This window comes from Bufo gargarizans, chromosome 1 (assembly GCF_014858855.1).
Source record: "Bufo gargarizans isolate SCDJY-AF-19 chromosome 1, ASM1485885v1, whole genome shotgun sequence".
In the NCBI taxonomy this organism is placed as follows: domain Eukaryota; kingdom Metazoa; phylum Chordata; class Amphibia; order Anura; family Bufonidae; genus Bufo; species Bufo gargarizans.
In genome coordinates, this window is record NC_058080.1 from 343,347,556 (window position 1) to 343,367,396 (window position 19,841).

General features: G+C 46.1%; 1 protein-coding gene across 1 annotated transcript in view; it reads left to right on the forward strand.

Annotated features, from left to right (window-relative positions):
• The window catches only part of LOC122927160 (protein unc-13 homolog A-like), a 2,447,183-nt gene that overhangs the window by 1,944,586 nt on the left and 482,756 nt on the right, over positions 1–19,841 (forward strand). The window contains 1 exon segment of the mRNA XM_044278759.1: positions 10,029–10,032. Within this exon segment, the coding sequence (XP_044134694.1) occupies positions 10,029–10,032 (4 nt within the window).

The following is a 19,841-nucleotide window of genomic DNA, read 5'->3' on the forward strand; positions in this document are numbered from 1 at the left end:
GCCGCTTATCCTGCAGCTGGATGTCTCTGATGGCATTCTGTATGGCGGTCTCGGATGGGTTGGCACCATATAATGCCAACCGCTCTCTCACTCGTTGCTGAAACAAGTCTTCCATGGACCGAGGTCCAGCATCACCATCCCTCTGATCCATCTCAGCTAACTCACTGATCAAGGTGGCCTTGTTCTTTGTACTAGCGATCCCTCCTTGGCTCTCAAATAAATCATTCAGCATGTCTCTCCTGCAGGCTGCATAGCTGGTCATTCCTAGTTATGATTTGGAGTGTCCCAGTAACTGGAGAGCCAATCCCACCGCTGCCACCAATGTAACGAGCCCCTGCTCGCTCTATTCTGCTCTCACGGCATTCCCTGATATGACCACAATATTTGCTGGTTCCACCGTGGATTATCCAGCCTCAAATGCCCGCTCATGTCGTTTTAATTCTCACAGAACTAACACCAGTCAGGCTGTATGTGAGTTCAAACTGACAAAATTCTTTATTGAATTCCCGCACATATATCTATATTGACAGTTGGAACACCTCTTCCAATTGGTAAATTGTAAACACCCCTCTGATTGGCTATGCAAATGAGGTAAGCATGGATTAGTTCAAGAGCTTGGCTGGGAGGCAGATGGGTGTGGCCATTGTCACAGCAGATTCAAACCATGACAGTTACCATTTAGGCTTGTGGACATTGAGGCCTTCCACAGCATGATGTTGGAGGCTATCCTTTGTTATGTAGTCTCCACCTGGCACTATTTTTCACGGTGTACTTTGCCCACCTTACACCAGCATGTGTCCCAGAACATCACCCGTGCCCTGACCAACTCAGTTACTGGGATGGTTCACTTAACCACGGACACATGGACAAGTGTTAGTAAGCAGGGATGCTACATTTCCTTGACGGCACACTGAGTGAATGTTTTGGAGGCCGAGAGTGAGTTGTATCCTGGGATGGCACAGGTGCTACACACGCCCAGGATTGCAGGCCCTACGTCCATCAGGGTCTCCGCCAGCAGCTATGTTACTGGCTCCAACCCCCAATTCTCCTCCTCCACCACCTCCTCCTCCACTTCCACCACCAGCAGCGGTCAGCCATTAGTCGCTAGCTGGAAGCAGTGTAGCACTGCTGTGGGTAAGCGTCAACAGGTCTTGCTGAAGCTGATCTGCTTAGGGGACAAACATAACACCACAGAAGGGTATAAGGGACCAGACCAAGCTGTGGCTCTCGCTAGTGATGATCGGGCCTGCTCTGCCGAGTAGCCGAGTACCACATGTGCTCAAGCACCAAGCTCGAGTCTCCTCCCCGGACGTTTGGCGCCTTCTAAGCAGCCAATAAACAGGCTGGTGAGAATTGCCATCACTGTAATTCCATTAGACATGTTTTCTACTGGCATTAAAGTGAATGGCTGGCGGGAACACGTCATCGGGTGCTGCATAGTTCGGCTCATTGCGAGTCAGGGAGAGCTGCTGTGTGAGGCCTATATTTAATCCAAATATCAGTGACATCCAGTGTCAATATGAAAAAGGCGAGTATTAAGGGACGGGGAAGTGGACGTGATTCTGATGGTTCACGCAGAGGCCATGGCTAAGGGCGCGTTGCAACTGTGCCTGATGCCAGAGCACAAGAAAAAAAACACCACGATACCTAGCTTCATGTCCCAGTTTGCAGGGTGTCGCAAGACAACACTCTTGAAGTCAGACCAGTGCGACCAGGTGGTCGGTTGGATTGCAGCAAATAGTGCTTTCACTGGGTTAAGCACCACCCTGTCTTCCACCAAGTCCAGTCTCAGTAGTTAACACTCTGGTCAACAACACAATCCTCACCCTGATCATCCTTCCTCCAACAATGTATAGTCTGGCCAAACAAGTGATCCGGTACTTGGATGTTCCTCTCCCCAAGCACTCTTGAAGAGGGACATGAGATCTTGTGCCCTAATTCTCAACCTCTAGAGCCTTCACACTCACAAGATGATGTGTTTAAGGAGGTGGATGATGACGAGACACAGTTGCCATCAAGTCAACCACAATTACTGTCTGCAGAGGTTGATGAAGAGGATGATATACCGTTGTTAATCATTGAAGTTGTGTTGGGGTCAGCAAATGAGGAGGATGATCGGAGTGGGGAAGTTGAAGAGGACTTGGTGCACGATGAGATTACTGACCCAACATGGGAAGGTGGAAACGCGAGCGAGGACAGCAGTTCCGAGGGGGAGCGATCTGCAGCACCGCAACAGGCTGGAAGAGGCAGTGGGGTGGCAACAGGGAGAAGGCGGGCCACGCCAAACAGGCCTGCAAGTGTTCCACGGGGCACCCCCTTGCGAAAATCTCCCTTGCCAAGGGGTAGGTGTTCCGAGGTATGGCGCTTTTTTGCGGAAAGTGCAGATGACAAAAGAATAGTAGTTTGTAACCTGTGCCACACCAAAATGAGCCGAGGTGTGAACAGTAGCAACCTCACCACCACTAGCATGATCCGCCACATGGCAGTCAAGCACCGCAATAAGTGGGAGGAAAGCCTGGGTCCACAATCTGTGTCCGCGGGTCACACCACTGGCATGTTGGGTGATGACCGATCGCCTGTCGAAGGTGCAGGCCCGGATGCCTCCCGCGCTGCACCTGTACCATCGCAAGCACCATCAGCGACCACATTCACTTCCCTGTCCCAGCGCAGCGTCCAAATGTCTTTGGCCCAGGCATTTGAACGCAAGCGCAAATACCCAGCCACCCACCCACAGGCCATGGCACTAACCGCCCAACTTTCTAAGTTGCTGGCGGTTGAAATGTTGCCATTTAGGCTTGTGGACACCGAGGCCTTTCGCGGCCTGGTGTCGGCGGCTGTCCCTCGGTACTCAGTCCCCAGCCGCCACTATTATTCCCGGTGTGCCATCCCCGCCTTACATCAGCATGTGTCTGCTAACATCACCCGTGCCCTGACCAAAGCAGTTACTGCTAAGGTCCACCTAACTACTGACACATGGACAAGTGCTTGTGGCCAGGGACGCTAAATTTCCTTGACGGCACACTGGGTGAACGTAGTGGAGGCTGGGAGCGACTTGTACCCTGGGATTGCACAGGTGCTACCGACGCCCAGGATTGCGGGCCCTACTTCCATCAGGGTTACCACCAGCACCTATGTAAGTGGCTCCTCCTCCTCCACATCCTCCTCCACTTCCACCTCCGAATTCTCCACATGCAGCACCAGTCAGAAATCAGCTGGAAGCAGTGTAGCACTGCTGTGGGGATGCGTCAACAGGCCGTGCTGAAGATGATATGCTTAGGGGATAAACAGCACACAGCCGCAGAGCTGTGGCAGGTGATAAGAGACCAGACTGAGCTGCGGCTCTCGCCACTCAACCTGCAACCAGGCATGGTTGTGTGTGATAATGGGAGTAGCTTGGTGGCGGCTTTGGAGCTCACACACATCCCATGCCTAGCCCACGTCTTTAACTTAGTGGTTCAGCGGTTTCTGAAAACCTACCCTGAGCTACTGGCGAAGGTGCGCCGTGTGTGTGCACATTTCCGCAAGTCATCAACAGCTTCAGCCGGTCTTTCAACGCTGCAGCAGCACTTGAAATTGCCAGATCACCACCTGTTGTGCGACGTGAGCACGCACTGGAACTCCACGTTACACATGTTGGCCAGGCTTTGTGAGCAGCAAAGGGCAGTAATGAAATACCAGCTGCAGCATGGTCGTCGCCTTTCTAGTCAGCTTCCTCTCTTCACAAGCAAGGAGTGGGCATGGATGTCTAACCTCTGTGAGGTGTTAAGAAACTTTGAGGAATCAACACAGATGGTGAGCGGCGATAACGCTATTGTCAATGTAACCATCCTACTTCTGTGTCTACTCAAACGCTCACTGCTCACAATTAAGGCCGACGCTGTTCGTGGGGAAGAGTTGGAAATGGGGGAAGAAGACATGACCCTGGGTGATAGTCAGAACACCCTCAGTTTGTCTTCTCAGCGCGTATTGGAACAGGGGGCGGTTGTCTCCGCTACACAGGGTAGTAGCCATGGAACTTTAATTCCATCTGTTCAGCGTGGGTGGATAGAAGAGGAGGAAGAGGATGTGGAGATGGACAGTCATCCTCCTGATGATGACAGCGAAGTCTTGCCCACTGGTACTCTGGCACACATGGCTGACTTCATGTTAGGCTGCCTTTCCCGTGACCCCCGTGTTATACGCATTTTAGATAACAGGGATTACTGGGTGTTCACCCTTCTGGACCCCCGCTACAAAGAGAACTCCTAATATCTCATTCCTCCGGTGGAGAGGATGACCAAAATGGTGCTATACCAGAAGTTCCTTGTTGACAGATTGCTGCAAAAATTTTCATCTGACAGCGCTGGCAGCAGAGTCCGTACTTCCTTGGGCAACCGAGGTGGGGAGACAAGGGGAACACACAGCACTTGCAGCAAAGGCAGGGCAATACTCTCCAAGGTCTGGGACAGTTTTATGACACCCCGCCAGCACCCTTAACATGATGCATGTCCTGGTGTCACAAGGAGGGAAATGTTTTGGAAGATGGTAAAGGAGTACATAGCAGACCATGTCAGCGTCCTCAGTGATCCCTCAGTGCCTTACAACTAATGGGTGTCCAAGCTGGACACGTGGCTCAAACTGGCGCTCTACGCATTGGAGGTGCTGGCCTGCCGTGCCGCCAGCTTTTTGTCTGAGCGGGTATTTAGTGCTGCTGGTGGCATAATAACAGATAAGCGTATCCGGCTGTCAACTGAAAATGCTGACAGGTTGACTCTTATAAAATTAAACAAGGCCTGGATTGCCCCTGACTTCTCCACTCCACCAGAGGAAGGCCACGACTGAACATAAAGACAATTTAAATGTGTTGTTTAGAATGTACTGAATACTTTGTATTCCCATGCACCCCTTCCGCCACAAAAAAGGGTATATGGTTGAATCTTCCTTTTCGCCTCCTCCTCGTCCATCACGTATATGCCTTCTCAAAACGGCCATGCACCACCACCCACAGAATCGCAAAATAGGTATCAATCTGTCAATCCTTTCTGTGTCCGGGACAGGTGAGGCCAAAGACTTTAGTTTCCCAGAAAATGCTTGGCGGGAAATGGGAATAATGCTGCCGGGGATCGTCTTCGAACCTCCAACTTAAGTTGTTGATTAATTAAAACGTTTGTGGCAACAAAGGTTTCGTCTGTGGTTCGGCTAGCGCCGGTAAAAGAATTTCACCTCTACAGGTACAATACGGATGGCACTGGCCGTTCCTCTTCCAATGAGTTCAGTTTGATCATCCAAGAGTCCGGTCAACACAATCAAAACCACTGGCCGTCCCTCTTAGACATGGCCCCAGTTCCGAAAATCACAAAATTATTTGTCTGAACTTGCTCTTTATATAAAAGTAAATATACAGGAAAGAATGTTTCCAATTTGTCATCTAAAATCGCTTTAATCTTCGGTTTTGTGAGTTTTATGGTCAGTCTGTAAAAGTGGCGTACAACATCGTTACCAGCAGCGACATTGTAGTCCAAGATGCATCCAGGCATCCTCCCCATGCTGTTCCCGACCCATTTTGGTGGTGTTTCCATCAATTTCTGACCTTTTCCTATGAACCAGGCACCCTCCCCTCTTCAGAGCAAGGGGTGCCTGGTTTAATGCTCGGGTCCTCCCATCTTCTAGAGCACCCAAGCGTCCCGGTGTTCTCGGCCAGAGCATCCGAGCATCGGGGTGCTCGATCATCACTAGCTCTCGCCACTCATTCTACAACCAGGCATGGTTGTGTCTGACAATGGCCGTAACTTGGTAGCGGCTTTGGAGCTCGGCAACCTGACACACATCCCATGCCTAGCCCACGTCTTAAACTTGGCGGTTCAGCGGTTTACCAAAATTTGCCAGAACTACTAGTGAAGGTGTGGCGCATGTGTGCACATTTCCGCAAGTCGTCCACAGCTTCAGCCGGTCTGTCAATGCTGCAGCAGCGTTTGCGCCTTCCAGCTCACCAACTGTTGTGAGATGTGAGCACGCGCTGGAACTCTACGTTCCACATGTTGGTCAGGCTTTGTGAGCAGCAGAGGGCAGTTGTGGAATGCCAGCTGCAACATGTTCGTCGCCTTTCAAGTCAGCTGCCACTATTCACAAGCGAGGAGTGGGCATTGATGTCAGACCTCTGTGAGGTTTTAAAATACTTTTATGAATCCACACAGATGGTTAGTGGTGATAATGCTATTATCAGCATAACCATCCCACTGCTGTGTCTACTCAAACGATAACTGCTCACAGTTAAGGACGACGCTCTGATTCTGGCAGACGAAGAAATGGGGGAGTACATTACACAGGGTGATAGCCAGCCCACCCTCAGTTTGTCTTCTCAGTGCGAATTGGACCATGAAGAGGAGGAGGAGGAGCTGGAGACAGTTGCCTCTGTTACAGAGGGTAGTACCCATGGAACTTTAATTTCATCTGTTCAGCGTGGATGGGCAGAAGAGGAGGAGGAGGATGAGGAGATAGAGAGTCATTCTGATGACAACATCGACGTCTTGCCTGTTGGTACTCTGGCACAAAAGGCTGACTTCATGTTATGCTGCCTTTCCAGCGACCTTCGCGTTTTACAGTTGTATTCAAAATTATTCAACCCCCACTGAAATTGAGTGTTTTGGCCATTGATTTTGATCATTTCAGTCATCTTGTTTACAATTAAATCAAAGAGGCACTTGTAAGTCAGACAAATATAACATAACATTTATAATGAAATAACCACAAATGTATTTTCTGTGCTCACATCATTATCAGTTTTATTCAACCCCCAAGTGACATTCAATCTTAGTATGAGTACTAAGATTGAATGTCACTTGGGGGTTGAATAAAACTGATAATGTACAACATCCTTTTCCAGTTATAACAGCTTTTAAACATGAAGCATAGCTTGACACAAGTGTCTTGCAGCGATCTACGGGTATCTTCGCCCAGTCTTCATGGGCAAAAGCCTCCAATTCAGTCACACTCTTAGGCTTGCGCGCTGCAACTGCTTTCTTTAAGTCCCACCAGAGGTTCTCAATCGGATTTAAGTCTGGTGACTGCGATGGCCACTTCAAAATGTTCCAGCCTTTAATCTGCAACCATGCTCTAGTGGACTTGGAGGTCTGCTTGGGATCATTGTCCTGTTGAAAGGTCCAACGTCTCCCAAGCCTCAGGTTTGTGACGGACTGCATCACATTTTCATCCAATATCTCCTGGTACTGAAGAGAATTCATGGTACCTTGCACACGCTGAAGTTTCCCTGTACCTGTAGAAGCAAAACAGCCCCAAAGCATGATTGACCCCCCGCCATGCTTCACCGTAAGCAAGGTGTTCTTTTCTTCATTGGCCTTGTTATTCCTCCTCCAAACATAGCGTTGATCCATGGGCCCAAACAGTTCTAATTTTGTTTCATCAGTCCACAGAACACTATCCCAAAACTTTTGTGGTTTGTCCACATGACTTTTGGCATACTGCAGTCAGCTCTTCTTATTCTTTGGAGACAGCAAGGGGGTGCGCCTGGAAGTTCTGGCATGGAGGCCTTCATTACACAGTGTGCGCCTTATTGTCTGAGCTGAAACTTCAGTACCCACATCTGACAAATCTTTTTTCAGTTCCTCAGCAGTCACACAGGGACTTTTCTCCACTTTGCACTTCAGGTAGCACACAGCAGTCGAAGTCAGCATCTTCTTTCTGCCACGACCAGGTAGCGTTTCAACAGTGCCCTTTGCCTTGAATTTGTGAATGATGCTTCCTATGGTGTCTCTTGGTATGTTTTACATCTTTGCAATCTTATAGCCATTGCCCTTCCTGTGAAGAGAAATCACCTCTTCTCTTGTCTTCCTGGACCATTCTCTTGACTTCACCATGTTTGTAAACACACCAGTAAATGTCTAGAAGGAGCTGAGTATCACAGTCCTTTTAAATCTGCCTAATTGGTGCTTATTATGCTTGATTGCTGCTCCTTGACATCCACAGGTGTTTTCAATACCCGATCGATAACACTTGAATAAACCTCTGTTCTTAAGAGTGGTAGTCTTTAAGGGGTTGAATAATTGTGTCAATGAAGAAATCACAAAAATAACATTTAATACTGTATTACAAAAACAATTGATGTCATTTTAGTTGCATTTGGTTCTTTAAAAAGTCCTTGTAAGATTTCATTCTGAACACAATTACAAATGTACACTAAATTCCCTAAAACCTTTTACAGCATTGGGGGTTGAATAATTTTGAAAACAACTGTACGCATTTTAGATCACATGGATTACTGGGTGTTCACCCTTCTCGACTCTCATCTTCTTATCTCTGATTCCTCTGGCGGAGAGGACGAGCAAAATGGTGCAATACCAGAAGATCCTTGTTGGAAAATTGCTCCAAAATTTCCTATCTGACAACTCTGGAGGCAGAGTCCGTACTTCCTTAGCCAACTGAGGAGGGGAGACAAGGGGAACACACAGCAGTTCCAACAGAGGCAGGACAACACTCTCCAAAGCCCTGGACAGTTTCATGACACCCCGCCAGCACCCTCACTCTGATGTGCGGCCTACTGCCACAAGGAGAGAAAATTTTGGGAAGATGGTGAAGGAGTACATAGCAGACCCTGTCAGCGTCCTCAATGATCCTTCAGTGCCTTACAACCACTGGATGTCCAAGCTGGACACGTGGCACGAACTGGCGCTCTACGCTTTGGATGTGCTGACCTTCCCTGCCGCCAGCGTTTTGTCTGAGCGTGTATTTAGTGCCACTGGTGGCATTATAACAGATAAGCGTATCCGCCTGTCAGGTGAAAATGCTGACAGGTTGACTCCTATAAAAATTAAAAGGCCTTGATTAACCATGACTTCTCGACTCCACCAGACGAATGCTGATGAACATAAAGGCACTTTACATGTGTTGTTTTTAATGTAGTTAATAGAGTGTATTACCATGCTCCCCTTCCACCACAAACAAGGGTATATGGTTAAATCTTCCTTTTCTCATCCTCCTCATCCAACATGCATTGCTTATTCATCACATATAACGCCCTCGCATATATTCCATTGAATATTTTTTTTTAGAGGGGCCACTCACTAGCAGGCCCTCAGATCAAATTTTTTAGAGGGTCCACTCACTAGCAGTCCCTCACATCTAATTTTTTAGAGTCCGTTCACAAGCAGGCCCTCACATCTAATTTTTTAGAGGGTTCGCTCACCAGCAGGCCCTCACATCTAATTTTTTACAGGGTCCACTCACCTGCAGGCCCACAACTCAAATATTTTACAGGGTCAGCTCACCTGCAGGCCCGCAACTCAATGTGAATGAGGCCCTCCTTTATGATATATACAGGTTGTATCGGAGTGCCTCTTCCTTGAAATGTTTGGCAGCACTTGCACTTTATATACAAGTAAATATACAGCAAAGAATGTTTTTAATCAATTTGTCCTATAAAATCAATTTTGTACTTTGGTTTTGTGCATAAAACCTTAATTAGATTGTGGGTCTGGTGATCACCTTAAGCCCTTTTAAGCTGCATCAGCAGCAGCATGGTGATAAAAATGAGTGGCAAGGTGACATGGTGTGGCGATGGCAGCATGAGGAGGCCACATAGTGGCACAATGACTGAGTCTGGATAAAAGACTAAGGCTACAGATTGTTTTGAAAGATGCAAATGGAAAGAATCTGTGGAACTGTATCACAGTCACCTGCAGATTAATGCAGACCAGGGCCGTAGCTATAGGGGATGCAGGGGAAGCTGCAGATTTGGGGCCCTGACCCAGAAGGGGCCCATTCAGGAGGAGGAGGACTTAAGGATTTGGTCAGGGTCCCCTTAACAGTATTACACAATAAAATTATATACAGTGACAGTGTAGACAGTGTATAAAACGGATGGAACAGCTGCCGGCACTGGTCTGAGAGAGCGATCTATACTAGCCACAGGAATTGGGGCGGCATGAAAGGAAGGGGTCGCTAAAAAATTACTGTGGGATGGAGCCCCATTCAAAAATTTGCTGTGGGGCCCAGTCATTTCTAGCTACGCCACTAATGCAGCCCACAAAAGCAAGTTGGGTTTATCAATTATGAAACCATAATTAAATTGTGGGCCTGGTGATCACTTTATGCCCTTTTAAGTTGAATCAGCAGCAGCATGGTGATAAAAATGAGTGGTAAGGTGACATGGTGTGGCGATGGCAGCATGAGGAGGCCACATAGTGGCACAATGACTGAGTCTGGATAAAAGACTAAGACCACAGATTGTTTAGATAGTTGCAGGTGGAAACAAATCTGTATTGCTGTATGACGGTCACCTGCAGATTAATGCAGCCATCAAAATAAAGTTGGGTTTGTCGGTTCCACCTCAGCTCACCAGCAGGCCTGCAACTCAAATATTTTACTGGGTCAGCTCACATGCAGGCCTGCGACTCAAATCTTTTACATGGTCAGCTCACATGCAGGCCCTCGCATAAAACTTTTTAGAGGGTCAGCTCAGCTGCAGGCTCTCACATATAATGTTTTACAGCGTCAGCTCACCCGCAGGCACTAGAATATAATGTTTTACAGGGTCAGCTCACCAGCAGGCACGCAACTCAAATCTTTTACAAGGTCAGCTCACCTGCAGGCCCGCAACTCATGCTACCTTGCTTGGAAGTAGTAGCCATAGCAGTTTATCAGGCTTCCTCTCCGAAATCAAACAGTGATTCTCCGTTACCGGTGGTCACCATGTTAGGCACATAAAAGAACATCGAAAGTTGATAGGAAAAAAATCCAAATGGATTGTGGACGTCACAGGGACGTGTGATCAGGCAGAAGTTATCTAGAGTCAACAAATTGGCAGCAGGGCCTCTCCTGTATAATGTTTCCTCATCCAAAATACCGCAGTGACATTCCCTGTAATTTTGTATTACTCGTTCCAATAACAGGGCATCTTAAGAGTCCTGTATTGTTATTTATCGTCACTACCTCCACGAGTCGAGAGTGTGTGATTTGAGCGACACCCGCTTGCCTTCCTTGGATGTGTTAGCCGTTTCCCAGGCTCCCTCTCCAGCAGGCCCTCGCTCCTAATGTTTTAGATGGTCAGATCAGCATGGTTCTTGCTCCAAATGTTTTTGAGGGTCACTACCTGAACAATTGTACCATAATGTGAATGAGGTCCTCCTTTATGTGATATACAGACTGTTTCGGAGTGCCTCTTGCTTGTAATACAATTGAATATACAGGAAAGAATGTAATCTAAACAATTTCTCATGTAAAATAGATTTTTGGGGGGTTTTGTGCGTAATTTTGTCAGTCTGTAAAAGTGGCATACAACTTGGACAACATGGTTCCCAGCAGCGACCTGGAAGTCCAAGATGCATCCAGACATCGTCCCCATGGTATTCCCGATCCATTTCGGTGGACCAGACACCCTCCCCTCTCTAGAGCAGGGGGTGCCTGGCTGTCTTCCATTGACTTCCATTATACTTGTGTGCTCGGCCGAGCACACAAATATAGCAATGTTTTCGGGCTGAACATCCGAACACCCGAATACTTTGGTGCTCAATCATCACTAATCAGTATATGATAGAGGAAGAGAAGCGGAGTTCTGTGATTTATAGGTGATATATCTGAAGCAGGATTTCTGAATAAAAGCAAAGTCAGGGTACAGTCAAATCACTGATTTGGTTTCCATTCTTCTGATTGGTCAGAAGAACTAAATCCAAAAAAATCCTTTATTTTGAGCATCCATTGTCCTAATTTTGCATTAACCTTTGCCATTTCTATTTGAGATCCGTTATTTTAGACAGAAGAAAAAGTTCTCCATGAACGACTTTTTCTCTTGTCTAAAGAGAAAATGGTCATGTGAATCTACTCTTAGAATCTGACAGGACCGGAGATTGGGAAATGCCACAGAGCGGTTCACCGTGACAGTTGTGGCCGTGTAGGCTGGCTGCATGCTCTTTAGCATACTGGCTGCAGGCTGACTCTTGTGTATGGTGGTTGCTAGGGGATCCCTGTGTCTGTATCTCTGTGCAGTTCTTCTCACTGTTGCCAGGCTGGCTGGATGCAGGCAAATTTGCGCACTGGCTGCAAGCTGACACCTGTGTATGCTGGTTGCTTGGAACTGCATGCTGGCTGTAGTGTTGTGTGTGAACTGTGGCCTGTGTTTATGGCTTTTGTGTCTGTATCTCTGTGGTTCCTGTCACCAGTGCCATGCAGGCTGGTTGCTTGAGCTTTGTGTACTGGCTGTGGGTGTTCCCATGTAGGTTGGTTCTGCAAAGCTTGCTGGCTGAGGCCTTGCATGTGCACTGTGGCCTGTATCATTTGTTCTGTGCTCCCTCTTAATCCTGGTTCTGATAGGGTTAACATTCCCTGGTCTGTTCCTGGATGTGGCTTATCAGGTGCTTTCTTCATTCAGCTATATATATCTGTGAGCTGTGGAGCTTTGGGTCAGCCTATATTCTCCCTTGATAGGTGTTGCACCTTGCTGCTCACCCAGGGGGTCAGTCTGTCTTGTTTCTTGCTGGGTGTAGCCCCTTGCTGTTGCTCTTCTGTGTGGTGTTGACTGGTGACGTGTTGTTGTTGCTTTGTCTGTTCTTCTCTACCTGTCCTGTGATGATGTTGTTATTCTTGTCCATGCATTGCCTGTTCTTCTGTACCTGTTCTCTGTCTGAATCCGCTCTGTTATATGTCTAGCCTAGCAGTGCTCTAACTGCGTCTGATAGCCTGGCAGTGCTAAACTGCTTCTGATCCTGTCTGTTTCATGTACAGCCTGGCAGTGCCTTACTGCTTCTGTTCCTGTGTATGTCCTGTATTTGTCTTGTCTGATCCATGTCCTTTGTTTTGGGGTTTCAGTCCTGTTGTCTGTGATTTCCTGCAGGTAGCGGCCAAATGTACCGGGACCTTCCTGGAGTTGCGACCAGTTGGCCCAGTTCATCCCCACCTCTAGGGACTCACTGGATTTCCGCCCACTAAGTTTTGTCTCTAGTCTGCCGGCGCTCTTGGTTCTGTGGTAGTGCTACCACTATTGTCTAACCTGCATATTTCTGTTGTCAAGTTCATTTATTACATGTGTAATAAAGTACTCTGTTGGTCCCTGGTCTGAATCTTGCCTGTGTCTGGTTTGCAAGACATCCCAGAGGTCTACCTTTGGCCCTATGTACGTCACAGGAAATAAACAAGACATTCCTGATTTTCCCACACACATCTAAAGTTTGTTTTTAAATGTAGTTTCTGATTTTTTTAATTTCATTTTGTATCTGTTTATTTAAATTTGATTTTAAGACCTATGATTGCATGTGCAAGTGAGTAAGGCTTTGTCTACATATTTTCTCCTGGTTGTTTTGGGATTCTGACTCGCTGCGGATCTGGGAACTGGCCTCTCCAATGTGCAGGGTGATAGCAGATGAACAACACATGCACAGCGACAATTATGGAGCGCATGCACTGGCTACATTCCATTAGGGGGATTATATATATATGTATATATACATATATATATATAGTACAGACTAAAAGTTTGGACACACCTTCTCATTCAAAGAGTTTTCTTTATTTTCATGACTATGAAAATTAAATTGTAGATTCACACTGAAGGCATCACAACTATGAATTAACACATGTGGAATTATATACTTATCAAAAAAGTATGAAACAACTGAAAATATGTCATATTCTAAATTCTTCAAAGTAGCCACCTTTTGCTTTGTGCTTTGCACACTCTTGGCATTCTCTTGATGAGATTCAAGAGGTAGTCACCTAAAATGGTCTTCCAACAGTCTTGAAGGAGTTCCCAGAGATGCTTAGCACTTGTTGGCCCTTTTGCCTTCACTCTGCGGTCCAGCTCACCCCAAACCATCTCGATCAGGTTCAGGTCTGGTGACTGTGGAGGCCAGGTCATCTGGCGCAGCACCCCATCACTCTACTTTATGGTCAAATAGCCCTTACACAGCCTGGAGGTGTGTTTGGGGTCATTGTCCTGTTGAAAAATAAATGATGGTCCAACTAAACGCAAACCGGATGGAATAGCATGCCGCTGCAAGATGCTGTGGTAGCCATGCTGGTTCAGTATGCCTTCAATTTTAAATAAATCCCCAACAGTGTCACCAGCAAAGCACCCCCACACCATCACACCTCCTCCTCCATGCTTCACAGTGGGAACCAGGCATGTAGAGTCCATCCGTTCACCTTTTCTGCGTCGCACAAAGACACAGTGGTTGGAACCAAATATCTCAAATTTGGACTCATCAGAACAAAGCACAGATTTCCACTGGTCCAATGTCCATTCCTTATGTTCTTTAGCCCAAACAAGTCTTTTCTGCTTGTTGCCTGTCCTTAGCAGTGGTTTCCTAGCAGATATTCTACCATGAAGGCCTGATTCACACAGTCTACTCTTAACAGTTGTTCTAGAGATGTGTCTGCTGCTAGAACTCTGTGTGGCATTGACCTGGTCTCTAATCTGAGCTGCTGTTAACCTGCGATTTCTGAGGCTGGGGACTCGGATGAACTTATCCTCTGCAGCAGAGGTGACTCTTGGTCTTCCTTTCCTGGGGCAGTCCGCATGTGAGATAGTTTCTTTGTAACGCTTGATGGTTTTTGTGACTGCACTTGGGGACACTTTCAAAGTTTTCCCAATTTTTCGGACTGACTGACCTTCATTTCTTAAAGTAATGATGGCCACTTGTTTTTCTTTACTTAGAATTTGTATTATGGCAAGAAAAAAAGCAGCTAACAGTCTATTCAGTAGGACTATCAGCTGTGTATCCACCTGACTTCTCCACAACGCAACTGATGGTCCCAACCCCATTTATAAGACAAGAAATCCCACTTATTAAACCTGACAGGGCACACTGGTGAAGTGAAAACCATTTCGGGTGACTTCCTCTTGAAGCTCATCAAGAGAATGACAAGAGTGTGCAAAGCAGTAATCAAAGCAAAAGGTGGCTACTTTGAAGAACCTAGAATATGACATATTTTCAGTTGTTTCATACTTTTTTGATAAGTATATAATTCCACATGTGTTAATTCATAGTTTTGATGCCTTCAGTGTGAATCTACAATTTTCATAGTCATGATAATAAAGAAGACTCTTTGAATGAGGAGGTATGTCCAAACTTTTGGTCTGTACTAATATATATATATATATATATAAATAATCCAGAAAAGTAGGCGGCACTCCAAGAAAGATGACAAGTGAACTTTATTCACCCAGGTGGTGCAACGTTTCGGTTCCTCACTAGAACCTTTTTCAAGCAAAGTAACAACTCAAGTCACAGCATTATATACAGGTGAATTAATTAGCATGTTCAACATGTGACCACACTCCACCCAGTGGGTGTGTTACAAAACATGATCAGCCAATACAGACAGTGTATATATCCAAAAAGAAAAATACATTGAAGCATACATGAGAAAAATTGCATATAAAGATCATTGGTGATAAACATATTTGTAGACAGTGTATCCATAATCACATACTATATCGATCAATTACAGAGTCGATCTGCCCAATAGTGCACTGTGATGTGATAAAATAAAAGGAGACATAGCAGAGAGGATGGGGAAACGATCGAAAAAACATACAAGAGGGACAAGAAACCTGTCATGCCGTTGTTCCGCGTTGTTTATGTTCCACTGCGCAAACGCAGTATCGCACCATTCAGGGATATCCAGGCCGAGGACCTCTGATGTCATCAAAACCGGCCGCAGCGTCATCATACAGAGTCTCGCCCCACGCGCATGCTCAGTAGGCAAGGTCTGTTCCCGGTGCCATCTTGCTTGATGGAAACGGATCGCTGCGTCTATTAACTCAGTGTAGTACATCCTAGCCACTTAATCAAAGGGTATGGGCAACCCAGAAAGAAGGGGACAGTCTAGAAACCAGAGTGTCACCCATCATATCCACATGAAGCCGTGCTGCGGCCACGGATCCCGCGGTCCCTGCAAGAGCGACATTATGGTTACTGAGTGCCTTCATACCCAAGAGGGATCTCCTCTTATGGGCATACGGATATCACAACGTATAGACAGCAGCTAAATATCTTATAATTCAGGTGGCCCCTGGAGCTTGTCAGGATGCGCAAACGGCAAGTATAAAACATTTTTGCAGGTAACTAAAAATTAAAAAATAACCATGAAGGACAAAAAACGTCCTACATAACCCTCTTCTCTATAGTATGTTTCGATCAGCCCGACCGTCTATGCCAATCTTCAAGTAGTGAAATATGAGTGATCTATATAAAAAAAGAAGAAAGAAAAAATTAATTGTTAGGGCAAGAAAAAATATATATTTTAATTGAGTTGATTAACTCCCTTAGTGTATACACAAGACGTCTACTAACATCTGACCTGACTTCAGGGGCAAGCCAACCTATAAAACGTCCCCAAAATTATAATCTACATTTAGGCCCTGAGGCTTCAAACTTCCCAACCTGTGAATCCAGCTAAGCTCTCTGTGTCTCAATACCTTAGATCTATCCCCACCTCGCCTGGATTGGGGAATCTGGTCCACTATCCAGCATTTCAGGTCGCCCTCCTTATGTTTGGCTTCCGTGAAATGCTTGGATACCGGTAGGTCTTTCCTTTTTTTTCTAATACTCAAACGGTGGTTGTTAAGGCGAGTCTTCAATTCTGTTGTTGTCTCCCCTACATATAATAAATTACATGGACAAGATAGTATGTAGACAACGTAGCTGGAGTCACAGGTTAGGTGAAAAGAAATTTTGAAAGATTCTCCCGTCACAGGGTGTATAAAAACCTTCCCCTTACGAATGTACCTACAGTTGACGCAGTTGAGGCAGGGATAACATCCCAGACCCGACTGTGCCAACGTAGTCTGTTTCAAGGATCCCTTTGAGCCTATATCAGCCTTCACCAACTGATCCTTCAGATTCCTGGATCTACGGTAGGAGAGAAGAGGTGGGCGTTGGAATTCAGAGATGTCACTAAAGCTAGTGCCTAGCTAGGGTAACTAAAGTAATAACTGGAATGGGGCAACTACAGTACCCTGAAAGATTATCAAAATTAGGGTTATTCACTTTAGAAAAAAAGACGACTGAGAGGAGATCTACTTAATATGTATAAATATATCAGGGGTCAGTACAGAGATCTATCCCGTCATCTATTTATTCCCAGGACGGTGACTGTGACGAGGGGACATCCTCTGCGTCTGGAGGAAAGAAGGTTTGTACACAAACATAGAAGAGGATTCTTTACGGTAAGAGCAGTGAGACTATGGAACTCTCTGCCTGAGGAGGTGGTGATGGTGAGTACAATAAAGGAATTTAAAAGGGGCCTGGATGTATTTCTGGAGCGTAATAATATTACAGGCTATAGCTACTAGAGAGATATCGTTGATCCAGGGATTTATTCTGATTGCCTGATTGGAGTCGGGAAGGAATTTTTATTCCCCTAAAGTGAGGAAAATTGGCTTCTACCTCACAGGTTTTTTTTTGCCTTCCTCTGGATCAACTTGCAGGATGACAGGCCGAACTGGATGGACAAATGTCTTTTTTCGGCCTTATGTACTATGTTATGTTACTAATAGGCCCCAATGTTTGTTCAAGATTTTGCTGACTGAAGAACTATGTTCACCATATACAGAAATAAAAGGAATTCTGGCCACCTTGTGTGTAGTTTTACGTGGTGTTAATAGGTCAACCCTATCCAAATTCTGTACTCTATTAATGTGTTCTTTCAACAGCCGCTTGGGATAACCCCTATCCTGAAATTTACGGGCCATGGAGCTCAAGGTCTCTTCTAGTTTAGTCTCATTGGATACTATGCGCTTGGCTCTAAGAAACTGGGAGAAGGGCAATGATTGTATCATTTTCCTAGGATGGGAACTATTGAAACAGAGCAACGTATTCACATCAGTGGGTTTGGTGTACAGTTCGGTCTGCAGCACCCCATCCTTGAGCACCACTTTAGTGTCCAAGAACTGGATCTCAGTTGCGGAGTGAATGAGAGTAAACTGTAGATCCGAATCATGGCTGTTGAGGAAGCCATGAAAATCGACCAACTCTGTCTCAGAACCTGTCCATATGAGGAAGATGTCGTCGATGTATCTCCACCACCTCAGCACATGTCTGAAGTGGTGGGACAAATAGACAACATCTTCCTCATAGCACCGCATAAAAATATTTGCGTAGGTGGGGGCAACATGGGACCCCATTGCCACACCCCGCTGTTGCAAATAGAATGTATCTCCAAATAAAAAGTAGTTGTACTGCAGTACAATCCTGAGCAAATCTACAATGAACTCACTGGCCTGTGGGGTATATGTAGATGTTCTCAGCATTTTTTCAACTGCCTGAATACCCCTCTCGTGCACTATTGAAGTATATAGTGACGTGACATCAAACGATGCCAATAATATTGTGGGTATCTGCGTCAAGTCAATGTCATGAAGTTTAACAAGGAAATCTGATGTATCTTGTATGTAGGAAGAGCCACCAGTTGAGAAGTCACGTAAGACTTTGTCTAAAAAAATTGCAATGCCACTGAAAATAGAGTCACTACCCGAGACAATCGGTCTTCCCGGGGGATCGATGAGGGTCTTGTGAATCTTGGGCAGCACATAGATCACCGGGGTGACCGGATGTGCCACCTCAAGATAATCACAAAGACCCCCATCGATGATGCCTGCCGTCATGGCTTCCCTCAGGCATCTACCTATAATACCGGTAATCATAAATTTGGGATCCGAGTCAAGGACTCTGTAGACATGTGAATCTCCTAACTGGCGCATAATCTCACCTACATACTTCTCAGTGTCCATCAGTACAACTGCACCCCCCTTATCCGCAGGCTTTAGGGTAAGGGTGGGATCAGCTCTGATGGACCTGAGAGCCTCGGCCTCTGCAGTGGTCAGATTGGGATGTCTGAAGTCAACATCACCCTGTGAGGATGACCTGAGTTCAGAGATACCCCGTCGGACCGCAGCAATGTATGCTTCCACTGCCGGTTCATTGATGATTGGTACAAAATTGCTCTTGTGGAATAGTTTAAGAGACCCCATGGTGAACTCACTCAATTTGGGTCTAACTACCCCATCCTTATTGTGTGACCACACTGCTAATTTAATGCGACGGAAAAAGGAAAATAAATTACATTCCAACTCAAACCAATTGGTGCGTGAACTAGGACAGAATGAAAACCCCTTTGAAAGAACACTCACTTGAATGGGGGTTAGTTCCTTAGAGGATAGGTTGACTACAGTTACTTTCTCTTTACTGTGATGGTCTTGGATGTCGTGGGTCGAACCTTGTTGTTCCGTAATTTGCCTGCACCTCCCGTGTCTACGTCCACCCCTCCTGATGCGTCGCCGTGTTCCTCCGGTATTCGTGGAGTCAAGTCTAAAAAAGATATATATATATATACACACACACACACACACACGCAGTATATCTGTATAAAGCCTTATTCACACGTCAGTATTCAGTCAGTTATTTCCATTGATGATTGTGAGACAAAATCATATTTAGCATAGCTGGATCTTAACAAGGTTCCAAGTAGAGCTTCAGCATACAACAAGAAGAAATTGTTTATCACTTCACAAAGTTGTTTCGGCATGCTTGATGCAAGCGTTCCCATGAGGTGAGTGGGAACATTTCTCCAAGTGGTGAAGACGGCCGCACGAAGGCCATCTACTGTCTGGAACTGTTGTCCATTTTTGTAAACTTCCCTTGCCATCCATCCCAAAGGTTCTCAATAGGATTTAGATCAGGAAAACATGCAGGATGGGCCAAAAGAGTGATGTTATTCTCCTGGAAGAAGTCCCTTGTCCTGCGGGCATTGTGTACTGTAGCGTTGTCCTGTTGAAAAACCCAGTCGTTACCACACAGACGAGGGCCCTCAGTCATGAGGAATGCTCTCTGCAACATCTGGACATAGTCAGCGAC